This window comes from Fusarium verticillioides, chromosome 9 (assembly GCF_000149555.1).
Source record: "Fusarium verticillioides 7600 chromosome 9, whole genome shotgun sequence".
NCBI classification, from domain to species: Eukaryota; Fungi; Ascomycota; class Sordariomycetes; order Hypocreales; family Nectriaceae; genus Fusarium; species Fusarium verticillioides.
Genome location: NC_031683.1, coordinates 2,522,182 through 2,536,544, shown reverse-complemented (window position 1 = coordinate 2,536,544; position 14,363 = coordinate 2,522,182). Strand labels below are relative to the sequence as shown.

At 43.8% G+C, this 14,363-nt stretch overlaps 4 protein-coding genes across 4 annotated transcripts; 1 reads left to right on the top strand and 3 right to left on the bottom strand.

Annotated features, from left to right (window-relative positions):
* Positions 1–1,982: 1,982 nt before the first annotated feature.
* On the bottom strand, positions 1,983–3,253 carry FVEG_10054 (hypothetical protein). Its single transcript, XM_018899119.1, has one exon. The coding sequence runs from the start codon at positions 2,847–2,849 to the stop codon at positions 2,073–2,075; it is 777 nt and encodes a 258-aa protein (XP_018757127.1). The 5' UTR covers positions 2,850–3,253; the 3' UTR covers positions 1,983–2,072.
* On the top strand, positions 3,127–3,810 carry FVEG_10055 (hypothetical protein). The gene is made up of 2 exons (XM_018899120.1): positions 3,127–3,308; positions 3,358–3,810. The coding sequence occupies exons 1-2, from the start codon at positions 3,183–3,185 to the stop codon at positions 3,613–3,615; spliced, it is 384 nt and encodes a 127-aa protein (XP_018757128.1). The 5' UTR covers positions 3,127–3,182; the 3' UTR covers positions 3,616–3,810.
* A 789-nt stretch (positions 3,811–4,599) lies between these two features.
* On the bottom strand, positions 4,600–5,282 carry FVEG_10056 (hypothetical protein; the record flags this gene model as incomplete). The annotated part of the gene is made up of 3 exons (XM_018899121.1): positions 4,600–4,985; positions 5,126–5,153; positions 5,235–5,282. The coding sequence occupies 3 exons, from the start codon at positions 5,280–5,282 to the stop codon at positions 4,600–4,602; spliced, it is 462 nt and encodes a 153-aa protein (XP_018757129.1).
* A 1,300-nt stretch (positions 5,283–6,582) lies between these two features.
* Positions 6,583–7,961, bottom strand: FVEG_16716 (hypothetical protein). Its single transcript, XM_018905957.1, has one exon. It carries the CDS (start codon positions 7,823–7,825, stop codon positions 6,848–6,850), a length of 978 nt encoding a protein of 325 aa, XP_018757130.1. The 5' UTR covers positions 7,826–7,961; the 3' UTR covers positions 6,583–6,847.
* Positions 7,962–14,363: the final 6,402 nt, after the last annotated feature.

Below are 14,363 nucleotides of genomic sequence, written 5' to 3'. Positions count from 1 at the left end.
GTAAGGATGGAGTACTAAATTTCGATATGTCAAGTATCACAAGAAACAATAAGAATGAAGCCAAGAGCGGAGCCAAGATATAATAACTTGCAAAGACGGTTCGATACGAAAATTGACAGAAGTTCTTCCCCTGTTTTGGGCATTGTATTCATGATATGCAAAACCAAGGAGGGGGGTAGGGGCCGCGGGTTCTTCGAGACTACCGCTAGCTTCGATCTCGAATTACGAGTCAGTGCCCAACACCCACTAACGGTTCAATTTAATGCATGAAGATCACAACCCCAAAGTCATAGCGTCGGCCGCGATCATAGCGCATTCAGCAGTGAAGCAGTCGATCTTGCGACCCAAAAGTCGCAGATTCAATGCTAAAGAACCCGGGCCAGGCGCTATCCGTCTGACGCCACGGAGATCTTTTGAGTTAGTGACTCGGGAAATTGTTACATTGGGATGAAAAAAAAAACCTGCGATAAGGTTTGGGGTATTCTAGCTGAGACTTGCGCTGAGTCTGGGGGAAAAGAGAGAGGAGTTGGTTCCATTATGGCTTGCACTGAGTGTTGGCCGGGGAAATATGCCGTTTAATTATTGACTCGAGTCCTGAGACGCGGGCACCCGCGGCAGTGATTGATCATTACGACGGCAGACGGACCAACAGTCACGGCAAGCCATAATGTAACCAACTCCTCTCTCCCCAGACTTCGAATTGCGCTGGGAACACGCATGCTCCCCGCTGGGTTGGGTTACAAATATGGCGTTTAAGTTTTTCATGGAACAAGCATGGAACCACTAAGCTAGCAGCGGCACATGTCAGCCTTAAACACTAACGACTCTAGATTGGCTGGAACCTCCGGGGAGACCTGTTAGTATCGGACCATGGCTGTTTTATGTTTTCCCGGGGTCGTGCGGGACGGATCCAATTGGTTTGGGTGGCTGGCCTGGGTTGGGGATCCATGAAGGTCGTATTTTATTTTCCTTGGTTTTTGAGATGCTGCAATTAGGGAATTAGGAGATACGAAGGACGGGAAATAAGGATCGTTGAAACAAATTGGATCAGTATTATTGAGTATATATCAGTCTTCAGTTATGGTCTGTGTTTCTGTGGAGGATTGCAAGTGCGCAGCCATCACGTCCGTTGGCTCGCGTTGGGCTGAGATGGAACCGCAATGTTGAGCCCCGATTTAGCCCTGTCGATCAGCGTGCGGGGGAACGACTCAAGGAGATGCTGAAGATTTTTTTTAATTTTAGTAACGGTATTAAATTGATCAAAGCTCGATTTCTCACTCGTGATCAATCACGGGATGGCCGTCTATGTTTCATAATTGACCGACCGTTACGTTCGGCCGATCGTCCATCCCACCAAAGCCAGTAGTCGACAAGCCACTCCAACCGCCGTTAATAACGGCTACCATTAATTACTCATTGTCAATTGATGGTCCAAATGTATGTCGGCACAAAAATGGATGTTATTAAGCCGAGAGATATAATATTGCAAAGAGAAGTTCCATATCGAGCTGATGAAATAGAAGAACCGCCTCGCATAGATTCATTTGGGGATCGAGTTTGAGGTCTCCGGTTGCCATTGGTCAGTCATCGTGGTATCGATGTCTAAGTTGTGGGCTAGAAGTGTTATTTGTTGTTGAGACTTGTGACTGAGAGCTTATTCTGGCAGAGAGAACCTAGAGACCTCCGGTTTGATACTACAGATGGTCACGAGACTAATCTTCAACCTTTTCCAGCGAACATGAGACGTCTATGGCAGCAAATGTGCCAATGACAACACGGCGTCTTTCGAGCTGAAGTAACTACATATCTAGTCAGTGTAAAGGAAAGCCTCATGCCAGAACAGCATCTAGATACAGCTGATTGTCAGTTCGCATCTTCCGATCTTCAAGTTCAGCGATATTACATATTGTAAGAATCATGGCAGAACCGAGGAGGGATTTCGGGGTTGAGAAAATGTTACAAGTTTTAACTCTCTCAGGGATCAGGGATTTAATAGGAATCAAAGTATCGTATTATTAAGGTATTACTAACAGCATACTCAACTCCTGCGTCTAGATACTACACAGTATAAACTAAAGCAAGATAGCACCAACGACAGCGACCAGACCCATGCCAACAGCTCCGTGACTAGCAAGTCTCATGCCAGAGTTTGGCGCTGTTGTAGCCGATGCAACAGGAGTCTCAGTTCCCGATGTCGCATCCGAAGTAGCGCTGCTTGACGATGCCTCGGTGGTACCAGTAGTAGCAGCCACTGCCACGGTCGTAGCCTCAGTGCTACCAGTGGATTCAGCAGCGCTCGTCTTGGTGGTTGTCTTTGCACTAGTCACAGACGTAGATGTAGACTCATCATCATCTGCGCCGAATTCCTTGATATCCAACACGTAGGTTCCATTTCCACTGACTCCCTCCTGCTCAAAACTTGCCCAGCTGGGCTTTCCATTCGTTCCTAGCGATACACAGGCCTCGCGATATGCATTGCTAGCGCAGATACTATTTCCATCGCTGGTAACGCCGCCGCCAGCGTTGGTACACGAGACGAACAGCTGAGTGACGAGCTTGGCAGTATTATCGAAGAACTCATGCTCAGAGTTGGAGCTCAGACAAGTACGGCAGCCATCCATAGAACCGTACCAACCATCCGGGTTGGGAATGCACACGCAGTCGCGCGTTTCCTCCTTAGGCCATTTCAGCTTTTGGCACTTTAGCATAGCCTGGTAGATAGGCCAGCAGCCGCAGTCGTCGAGCTTAGAGGGGCTGTCGTCTGCTTCTTTGGTCTTGGACCAGCCGTTGGGGCTTGCGGAAGTGAAGCCGGAGAAGGCAACGAGTGCGGCGAGGGTTGAAAAATGCATGGTGGAGTAAACGAATGAAGATATTGTGAAGCGAGTGACGTGAATGGGAGTTTGCAGAGGTAAAGGGAATGCGAGATGATGGGCATCGTGAGATTTTAAAATGTGATCCTTCACCGGATAAATCTCGAAATGACTAGCGCTGTCAGCTGTAATTTCCGGGCTTAGGCGCCAGCATCCATAATACGCCCGGTTGCCTTCCGTGAGATCTTGGCGTGATGAATGGCACGATCGATAAAAGAGGCTTCAAGCCCATTGGGATTATCTTCACGGGCCGTGATGGTGGAATACTCAATACCGCTTGTCAATTTGATAGCGCATTCATCTGATCATACCATGGATGGTTTGATATCGCCACGAGACATCACGGTCGGAAAATGTCAATCGAGTGACTTCATGCATGAAGGGGGATTTTTGCCAAGGAGAAGTCATTCCCCAGATGGAAATCCCCGAGACAAGGATGTAAGTGGATGTCCACACCGTCTTTGGCGAGATACTTACGCACTAACAGCTTATAGCGCAAACTAAGCTGCTTAAAGATATGGAGGATGTGTCCTCGCTTAGAGGGATTGACCGTGATTGGCCACAATGCATCCGAAAACACAGGGGTGCCAACCTGGTGGATGTTGAATTAGTCACAACTTTTTTCAGCGTCACTGTCTGGCTTAGCAGTGACAGTCGCGGGAACAACGGCATCGTCTCTATTGTTGCAAGGCGATTGATCAGAACATTCACACTGCAAATCTCCACGTTAGCACACAGGCAATGAAATTTTGGGGATCTATGGGTAAGCTTGATCTATGTTTTGGACCTCACGCGATGCGCACTACCAGACTTGCCCTGAACTGCCATTAATGACTCGATTACCCGTAGGTTGGTCACCGGGTAACTGTCTACTATATTCAGCTTGTAATCTCATAAAAAGTATTAGATACACTCTAATATCCCAATTTTATATTCTAGTAAATCCTTTTGCCCGTCAGTTCGATGGCCGCTTTCAATACCGAAAGGACTATCAAAATTGTGGGTGCGACCCAAGCTCCGTCCCAATGATGCTCCAGTCCGTAATTATCCATGACCGAAGTTCCCTTACATCAGGAACACACGTGTCAGTCGATGATAACTGGTCTTTATTTGCTGCGTCCATCGTAATATCGCGCTGGGGGATATCATTATACGTAAGACCCAGGCTGTGAAGGTGCTCAATCCTAAGGTATCTTCGATTTTGTACGACAAAGCTCTGTATCTAGTGGCACACCAGTTTCGATTCGCTCCTCGAGAGCCACAGCATATTTGCGGAGAACTAGACCGCAAATACTCCCGTTGATAACGTGGTACCCCCGGCATTAGGCGATACTTGGATGAAGATTCTTGAGAAGCGTCCCGTGGACGATTGCCCCCGCGAGGAAAGCCTCCCTAGTAAACTTGCTATTGTCCTGGGCGTTGTAATGGAGAGGATTGACGCGCCGGACGTAACAGCATTTTAGCATCGCCTTCAGACAGTTTGGGAGACGCGTCGTACTCTGGCTCCGGTTCTTGCTTTGGAAGGACTCACCGATAGCCTGACTTGGTCTTTATTAATTGCTATCAATGCTCGAAGTAGAAACAGTGCTCTGATTTAGGGAGCAGACTTGGCAGGCCTTTCTAAGGAACAGAGCCTCTCTATCAGAGGAGGTCTGTCCATGGATTCATTACATCTTTACATACAACTCAGGCGATCTATGTGGATTTTAGAGGTAATAGAAATGTATTTTTATAAAGTACTGCAGTCGAAATCCTGAGGGACACATGTATCAACTGTTGTATCACTACCGTGTGCTAGAACTGTGTTATCGCATACCACGAAAAACTGGTATTGCTTCGCGATCTTGTAGTGTTTATCGCCGTCTATGCATTTAACCTTGTCCGGCTTAGGGCACTTGCGAGGACATCCGCAGTTTTTGGTCTCTGCGAGTGGATTCGCATAGGAGACAGGAATACTCAAGACAGTGGCGAGGGTAAAATTGGCGAACTGCATGTTGACTGGTTTGTTGAATTCGGGGCTGGTCAAGGTAAAGACTGTTCTGCTACTCCAAGGAGATATGGCGAAGAAGGCGAAGATACGAACCTGCCAATGCTGAGCACTTTCCCCAATGATTTCTGTTAAGAAAAAGGCATACATAACCTGCTAAGGTAACTGAAAGTTTGACAAGAGAACTGGCTAAGTATTTCAGTGATTGAGAGACAACTGACCGCCGCGGATCATCAGAACTTAGGGTCCCGGGCTTGAGAGAGCTCACCCCCGCAAATTGACGGACCCGTTGCTTGCTATTATTCCGGATAGATCTAGTATTAGCTGTTGGTTAGAATGGTGAAAGAGCCGAGACGAACATTTGAGGAGCGACCTACAACACCTTTGGCCTTGGGTTCGACTTTCTCAAACCAGCGAGGTGGCATATTGACCTGAAAGGGGACAAACAAGGCAAACTACGCTTTATCTGACCGGATACAGATCACAGGCAGTAGGCTTGTTCTGCATGAGAAATGGCACAATTAGGTACTCGCTAAAATTATACCAGGGTTTCATCGCTAGGTAATAGATTTTATATGATGCTTGAGAGTACCCAGACCTCAGAAGCTGAATTTGCTACACTCCAGAAGGAAAGCTGGCATGACAAGTGCCCTAGAAGAAAAAGTACACAAGTGCGCATAGTCAGTCAGTTTTGACCAAAGGCGATGCTTTTGGTTTCAGAATTTGGACGTTGAGAGAGGTGTTTTCAGCCCCCGTGATGTTGCTGGCCTGTCCTGATGGTGTGCCGAGAGATGTGACGGTCTTGCTTTTCAATTCAGAATTCCTCAGCACCCAGGATTATTTGTCCTTGATGTATCAACTGGTTAGATGTCATAATGATTTCACTTTTGCGGCATTCGACTGTGCTGAGACGCAACCTAATTGTCTGTTGAACAGAAGTAGCGATGCCGATCATTGATTTAGATAGGTGCTTAACATAATATCCTGATGTTTAGTTAATGCATTAACTTACCTTATCCTACAACTAGTACGCATGGAATCCCTGTGTTTCTGTATGTCTCACTTACTCATCGCCTGATTGTAATTGCAATTGTCTCTCCTACCACTGAATTGAGCCGATCCTTGACATGCTAGCTATGTAAAGTTTTCTGTCGGCAGCATCTTGGCAGTCAGCAACCACTCATTCGGCTTCGTTGAGTGGATCACATCTAAGCAGGGCTCCCCAGGCCCTACAGGGGCGGTGAAACGGCATACAACCCGTTGCCTCAGGCTGTCCTGCATCCTTGTGAGGCCATTAGCCTGATTGTGTGGCAGTGATCATTGAGGGGCGTGGCCATTGAACGTAAAGCGCTCTGACATCTTGGCCTGCTGCTAGTATGAGTCCTGGCCTAGCTGGCTAGATGTAATTCAATCTTTTCGAGACCCGCATTTGAATAGTATGTAAGTATCTTGGGGATCGACCCAAACGCTTGAGACCAGATGGGTCGTACCGTCGTCCACAAGTTCTCCAAAATGGCAGAACACTGGCTATTCAATTGTTATGGCACGTACAAGAGAGAGCTATATAACAGAGGATTTGGAGAGGCTTGGTTTACAGAGTAATAAGAGGAGGTGCTAACCGACTCGTAGAAAGGAAGATTGTCTGACTGGTAGGTCCGTGAGCCAAGTATGTTGAGTCCACCTTTTGACGATTGTCAACGTCTGAATGAACATTACTAACGAGAGCTCGCGTTATCCAGATCGTAGTAAAGACATTTTTGGGTCGGGGCAAATAAAAAAACTAATCAGTAGCCATCTAACTGCATCTAAACTTTCTCTAATATATCTACCATCTAGAAAGGAGCGTCGTACAGCCAGAAATCCCGTCTGTAAACAGAGAAACTTATTATGAGACCCAACTCCGTGAACGAAACCATTGGCGACATCACATGTGCTTCCACGATGGTTAGTTCTGACCAGGATCTTTTATCCAACCAATTTCCGACCATTCCTATTCTCCCAAAGGAGAGAGCTCCGAAATATACTTGCAAAGATTACACTGAGCCCTTCCCGGCCTGCAGCTCCCGTTCTGACAGTACCATCTGTCATTTACAAGTTGACGGCTGGCTGGTTGGAAGGGATATACAATTTTGATAACTGCCTGGTCTATAACGGACAGACAATTGGTCGAAGGGATGTTAACTCCATCCACATTCCATTCATACTCTGGAAGGATCTCGTAGATCATGATAGATTGTCGGTCGAATTTTGAGACTAGGCGAGGCCGATCATCAATTTGCTTTTCAAAGTTCGTCTCGAAATCTTCCTCTGTTTTCCCGGTATGGATCATCCATTTTCTCTTGTCAAACTTGAGGTTGGATGCCGGGGAGGCGTGCTCGTGACGGAATCCGAGGGCGTGCCCAAGCTCATGGAATGCTATGCGACGGATCTGATCGGGCACATGCCATGGCTCTACTGCAAGATTCATAGTTCTTCCCCGGCACCCTAGCGCCTGTGTTCCAATAACAGACCAACTAATACCACGCTGAAAAGTGATTTGGAGGTCAGCATTTCCTATGGCGTGGCTATTTGCTGTGGTCCTGAGAAATTGAAAACTGATGTTCGCGTCTTGGACCCACTGCTCAGCACATTGGGCGACTGTCTGAATCACTCGATCGGCGTGAAGATGGTTCGGTCGCTCAAGGAATGCCACCGTAATGGCATGCCCAAGGGGCCAACGATCCTCCTTCTTGATCCATAATGCCTGAGCCTCACGGGGAATGTCGCCATGATGAATCGACTTGACAGATGGCGAGGCGACTCCGGAGCTTGGTAATTCAAGCCAATTGAATCGGATGTGAGATGTGTACAGGCTGGGGGGGATATTGTCACTGTCGGCTTGAAAGGATGACATGGCTGTAGGGGCCGCCAAGCTCAGTTGTGATGGTAACATGTTCAAGGGGGAACGAGAACAATGGGGAAGGTGCATGAAGAGTGAATGATAGACAAGAAAGACAAGAGTTTAGGGGGTAGAGGAGGGCTATATATACATAGTTACGTTTGATAGATTCTTCCTTTCAGTCATTGTCAGATCGTTCTCGACATCTAGTACCAGGGTCAGTCGGTGTTTGTTGTTTAATGACGGAGTAGCTAAACTCGGGAGACAGGGACGGGTAACGCTAGTAGATGCAGTAGCGTATAGCCACCAGGAAAACTCACCAGAAGTGTGAGAAATGGACGAGTCCCAGGGTATCAAGATGGCGCTTTGCACCGACAGTCCATCTCTCCACACAATCCACTATTGTAGCTGATACTCCATTTTTATGCAGCTATTCTATCGAGCTAGCCCTAGTTCAATTTGCGGTCGCTTGATTATTTTGGTTAGCTCTGCGACGTTTTCAAAAGGGGGAGATACTATTGGCTGTCCATCCTCGTTTTTTTGGCCTTAGTGAGACACGGGACATGACACCTTACAAGGGTAGGGATTCTTATTCTCTGATGGATGTTGGAAACTTTAAGTGGAGACAAACACGATGCATCTCGGCCATGATTGACATCAAAAGAGACAGTTGGATTAAAATGGCATGTTTGTCATAAGGAAGCACGGTAATAAAGGTAAAGCAATCAATATACTAGCGGTACATTATTGTAATTTTATGTATACGATCGCAATATGGCTGGAGACTCAGGTAAAGCCATTTGCTTGCTTACGCTTTGTTCTTGTTCTTGTTTCTAGGATTCCTGATTTCGATTTTCTTCTTATGTCTCTTATTGTTCCTTATGGGCCTGTATTCTACAACTATAGAGAGATGGTTTTATTACTAATTGTCTTTGTTTTTAGTAAAAGAAGGGCACATTAGCTGCTAAGCAGATCTTATACTGCTTTTATATATATAAAGTAAGAGTGCTGCACTACAGGACGTCTTAATTTCAGCTATGTAAACACGGGAGAGGCTGGCTTAGCTTTAGAATAGGCTTCTTATTCTGTATATCAATAAAGAATATATTTCTATATAATGGGGTTGTTTTTAGTCCTCTTATAGCTGCTTATAACGAAGCCCTTTGTATTGTTTCTAAAGGGCCAGCAGATAAAGAGAATAAAGTAACTCTATAATAAACAGTAAGAGCTCTACTACCATAAGCTTTGTTCTATTTATTATCTATACAAAAAAGAAAATGCTCTTCTTACTGTGTTTCCGAGTTACTTGTAAATAAAAACAAGTCACGATGTCATGTCCTAATCTTTTAAAGGGAGCCTTGCCGTTCCCAAAGGGCGAGGGCGTCGACAACAAGCCGTTGAATGACATTTCGCAGGAGGATCTCACACTGATCAACAATCAAGATGAAGGAGGCTGGATGAACTTTGCAAACTAATCGCAAAATAAGAATAGCACAGCTACAAGACTAGAAGAAGGTGCTTCTGCATGAAACAATTAGTTAACTGTCTTTGTCTATTCACTCTTGTTATATTACTTCTAGACTTAAGGTGAGACCAGTAAATCATTGCCACTAAAGACATCACGATATGTAGCCATTGGATCAAGAATATACTATCAGCGGAGCAGGGGCCTACCTAGCATGAGGGCTACTTCAATGTATTGTTTGAGGTCTACATCCCCTTACCTTCTGTATGATGCAAAACGGCACTATCCACGACGAAAATGGTGCCGTTTGGTTTCGACTCAATAGGAGGCAAATATGTTGTTCTATCCAGCATTTTGAAAAGTTCCTGATTCTTGCAAGGCTAGTCTTCATGTATTGCTTCCATCTTTCTTACGTGGATAGGACCTTTACTCTAGAATCCCAGAATCCTTTATATCAACGGACCAGCTATATATTAGACTGTATAGAAAAGAATACGGTCTTTAATATAATATAAAGCCTATCATGAAGCCCCCAGAGTGACCAAACTAACCTTAATGAGGTTTCTTTTACAAACGAAGGTCCTTGATGTAAGTTAAGAGATCTGTTTTGAAGGCAAAATCTTATAACAGTTCTTTGACAGTCGTCCTTTGACAGTCGTCCTTTGACAGTCGTCCTTTGACAGTCGTCCTTTGACAGAGTACGCAGTGGGGCCAAGCTCCATAAGTCCACATTCTTAGTGTCGGAACGTCTATCCGGACTGACTGAACATCCAATAGCACAAAGGAGCTACGGTAGAGAAATGGGGCTAATCTCCCTGAGGCACTTGATTTGTCCTCGGCTGGAGCAAGTCACAGCCGGTGCATTTTTAGCGCCAAAATGTAAGCCACTTAAACAGGGGCAAACGATCGAGTCCAAGACATGTAGAAAGTAGTTCAGTAGTATGGGTAATAAAGAATCCATATCTATAGTTCTATCTTAACTGATAATTACAAGAAGTTCTATAAACAAGTTATACTCTTATCTCTTTAAACTGTATCTTGTAGTCAATATACTTATAGATTTTTATAGTTCTTTATTTACTTATCTATTACTGCTAGTATATTTATAAAGGCCTTGCAGAGCGAGAGCAAGAACCCGCGGGGGGCACTGCCCTTTATACAGTCCTAGGAAGATGTAATAAGGAAGATCTTCTAAAATTAACGGGAAAGCTAGAAAGACCAGAACCCGAACAGTCTGTCAATTGTTTTTGACTTCAACGGTATACGTTGTTTCTCATACATCAGAACATCTCATTCAGCTACACTTCATCATGCTGAAGAGGGGGCATACTTGAGACAATATGGAGAGAATTAATGTCAGTATCGGGTTCGATGTGTACTACATAATGGATCAGTCAGCCAAGATGACGACCAAGTAAGAGACAATTTCTAACGAAGATAAATAATACAGGTAACAATAAACTTTCCTACTCAATAATGCAGCGATATAGCCATCCTTACACCGGCATGCTAACTTTATGAGATGCGGCGATCGGCATTAAGAAATCAAGGGCCTGGCTCGTCTAGGGGGGGTTTTCAGTCAAGTAATCAGCTCGCGGGTATTATATATTAAAGTCCAAGCGACACGACAATGGGAATAGCATGAGGGAGTTTGGTTCGGGTATTTGGCTAGCTATCACCTGGGTAACACTGTGTTTGATAGGCTAGGCATTAAAAGATAACTAACCTAAATAGCAAATAGCAGATATATAAATAATAATTCTTTATATTATTAATGCTAGCCTTTTATTCTCGCTATAGACTTAAACATACTGCAAAAGTTAGTGCCAAGGGGAATTCTACACCGGCCGAGGTTATGATAGCTCTGTTAAATATTAAGAAATTAGGTACAGTAAGAAATCGCAATAGCAAATGATTTGGCTCACTATGGCCTTAGCCAAAAGTGACTGTCACTGTCATAGGAATGAGGTTGATCTTCGTTCATTACAGAAGGATTTAACGCCAAAGGTGCAGTCTAGTAACTCTCTGTAGGTTTAACAAGCCTTCTCACAGCAGCTCCCAAGGACTTACTATTAACTAAAAGCTGTGTCTATTCTGTTTCTGAAGCACACAATTACTGATTCACTTACTGTAAGATGCACAATTGCATTGTTTATTGGTCAAGGCTATGTAGTTAACTTCCGAGATGCCTCCCAGACAACCCCAGATAACCAATATAGATCTTAACTACAAAATAGAAAAGTCACCTAAAGAACTATACATCCGTGAGCTTTATACCGTTATTCTACAAGTCTCACTAACAATAAGTATAGTAAGTCATATAATGTATTCGCTTCTATGCCATTGAAATGCTCACAGATTTGGGATACAGCCCATTACACGTCGTTCAGTCTCCAAGACATCGTTGTACCTTTTCTCCATGGAATGACGGACTACAGTAATATCCGCATTGCCATTCGCTCAGTTATTGGAGGCACCATCCAGCAACTCCTCAAGGTGCGGTTCTTGACAAGCAGAGTCTTAGACCGTGAGGTTATCCAGTAATCCAAAGGCCACATTAAGCCAGGGGGTGCTTTTTAGCCTGACACACCCCCTCTGCCCCTCAACCGTGAGGGTCTCCATAGCCTCCTCCAACTTCATACGGAGTAGTTTGGACAAGATAAAAGGTGGGTCGGATAAGCACTAGAGTTTGCGCTACTCTTAGTTAGAATTCTCTTCTCTCACACAAGCTACAATCCAGGGGAATTAAATGCTGTGGGATGCCTGGCTCATAGAGTATTTCGAGTGAAGTAACGGTTGACAGACACCAGCGTACGAATGAATTCCGTCAATGTCCCACGATACGAACCCAAACAAGACTGAACTTCGCATGGACGCGAGGCTATACCTAGAAGATACCCCACAATTCACATTCTCAGCAGGACCCGCAACTAGCGCACCCGTCCAAGTCGGATGCACTTCCGTTGGGGGTACCGACAAGGCTCTTTTAGTTTTTAGTGTGGAGCTGTCTGACTGTGTCTATTGGATATGCGCGCTTCCTACGGACGGAGTACTAATTTAGCCATCTCAAAAGCCAGCGCGATAAACAACCCCAGATACAGTCAACAAAAAACAAGAGACAAGGACAATAACAAATTTGTTTTAAGCTGTCTAGGAGATGAAAGTACCCTTATTACCTGAAGAGTTCTCACTAAGGTATATGTAGTAATAGACCCTTTAGGTTTAGCTACTTTAAGTACATAGAGGACAGTGATATTGTGTAAAGTAGTCTATATAAATAAATTATTAATTACAATTCTGTAGCTAAAAGCAATAAGAGAAAAAGTTTAAAGAGACTTTCTGCTAATAGAGTAAATATTAGAACTTCTTATCTAATAAGTTCTAGTATAGGCAATGACTTGAACAATAGGCTAACAGCCAGAGATGACATATACTGTATTTTACTTACTGCATAACTTCGCCTAGCAATACTATATACTAAGACTGGTTAAAGAATAGGTTAAGTGCATTTTAAAGAAAACAGGCAGGCTAATAAGGATCCCTAATTGTATTCATTAGTAGAATATAAAGGCATTGTTAATAGATTTGCTACTAAAATGCATCTATAGAGCTTAGGAATAGTTAATAGACATTGCACTTGAAAGAACCTATTATGCGTTAGCCTACGCCAACAATGGATATTATTCTAAACAAGACACTTCAAAAGACATCAATCATGTCAACGTCAGTGGTAGAGAGCCGCAGATCATAGCCGCAAGCGACGGACTTCTCTTGGAAAAGCCCTCATTGATGCTAATCTGGGCTCTCACCTTGGAACCAGGCCAACTCACCGCGCTATACTCAGAAGCCCAGGGACCTTCCGCTGATATCAATGACCTAATTACACTCAACCATGCCAAGCCACGAGATTTGGCCAACTATATAATCTACTGAAGGGAGCCCAAGTCTATCTACCGCTGCAGGACATTGTGTAAGATACGAATAACTCAATGCACATTTTTATCGTAAGAAGTGTCCAATAGTAGATGATTTTAACTCTACCACGTCGTCATGTTCGCTTCGCTTCACGCAAGTAAACACTACGGCTTGTGATTACGGCCAAATTGGAATAGGATTTTGCCAGACTGATACACGCGAGCGCACCTCAGGCAGATCATCTACTTAGTATAGAAAGTTATAGACTAGTAAAATAAACAAAGTCTAATAGCAAAAATCATCTTTATCTAAAAAGATAAAAAAAAGATATTATAAATTCTTATAAATATCTCACTATCTGCTTAATACAGGGCATAATACAGGGCTAATATAGCCTTTTATCTTTATATTATAAACTAAACTTACTATTATTATTTCTAAGAAAGCCTTATTCTCATAAATCAATAGCTAAATAATTCTATAATTAGACTAACTGTACTATATTATAGAAAGAATGTCCTTTAACTGCACTATATTGTAGAAAAAACATCTTTTAGCTACGCCACATTTTAGAAAAAACACCCTTTAACTGCGCCACAAGTTGCAGCAAACAGAGCGCTAAAGACTCTGTGGCCTACCGTAGTTATATAAGCTCAACCAATCTTATTATTACTATACTTAACTGCTCCATATTACAGAAAGTGCTGCGCCACAAAATGTCAATTCTGACTGCTCTTTTATAGCACTTTGCATTAACTGTAGTTTTAGTCCAGTCTCAATAAATATGTATAGTGCTTGTTAGTTCTGAGCAAGAAAGCCAAGTTATCTTTTATTAATTGCTGTTTCTCTTTATATCTCTATTTCTCTGAGCTATAGGTATATAGCTACTATCAGTTATGTGTTCTCGGCATCCCCGCTTCGGCGGCATCGTATGCGTTGCAGTGAATGAGTGACTTTTGCCTCGAAATAAATCCTTCTCATCTCAACTGTGTATGTACTTATCGCAGGGTGACTGCTTCAAAAAATCTGGATCTTATCATATTCCAGGCACCTGTCAAGCTCTCGGAAATACGACTTTACTTCCTCAAACACATAATCTTCACAGCCAACATGATATTGAATAAGAGGAAAATAGAGTCCTTTCTGCCTAGAAGGGAAAAAGGTAATGTGTATTTTCACCGAGACGCTGAGATCTATCTGACCGGGTGGCAGAAGTCGATGGCATCATTAATCAATCAGAGCCAACAC

Bases quoted from the DNA above. Each gene is read 5' to 3' on its own strand.
- FVEG_10054 (XM_018899119.1), bottom strand. From the start codon at position 2,849: ATGCATTTTTCAACCCTCGCCGCACTCGTTGCCTTCTCCGGCTTCACT.
- FVEG_10055 (XM_018899120.1), top strand. From the start codon at position 3,183: ATGGATGGTTTGATATCGCCACGAGACATCACGGTCGGAAAATGTCAA. The intron at 3,309-3,357 runs GTAAGTGGATGT...ACGCACTAACAG, and splicing joins GAAATCCCCGAGACAAGGAT to CTTATAGCGCAAACTAAGCT.
- FVEG_16716 (XM_018905957.1), bottom strand. From the start codon at position 7,825: ATGCACCTTCCCCATTGTTCTCGTTCCCCCTTGAACATGTTACCATCA.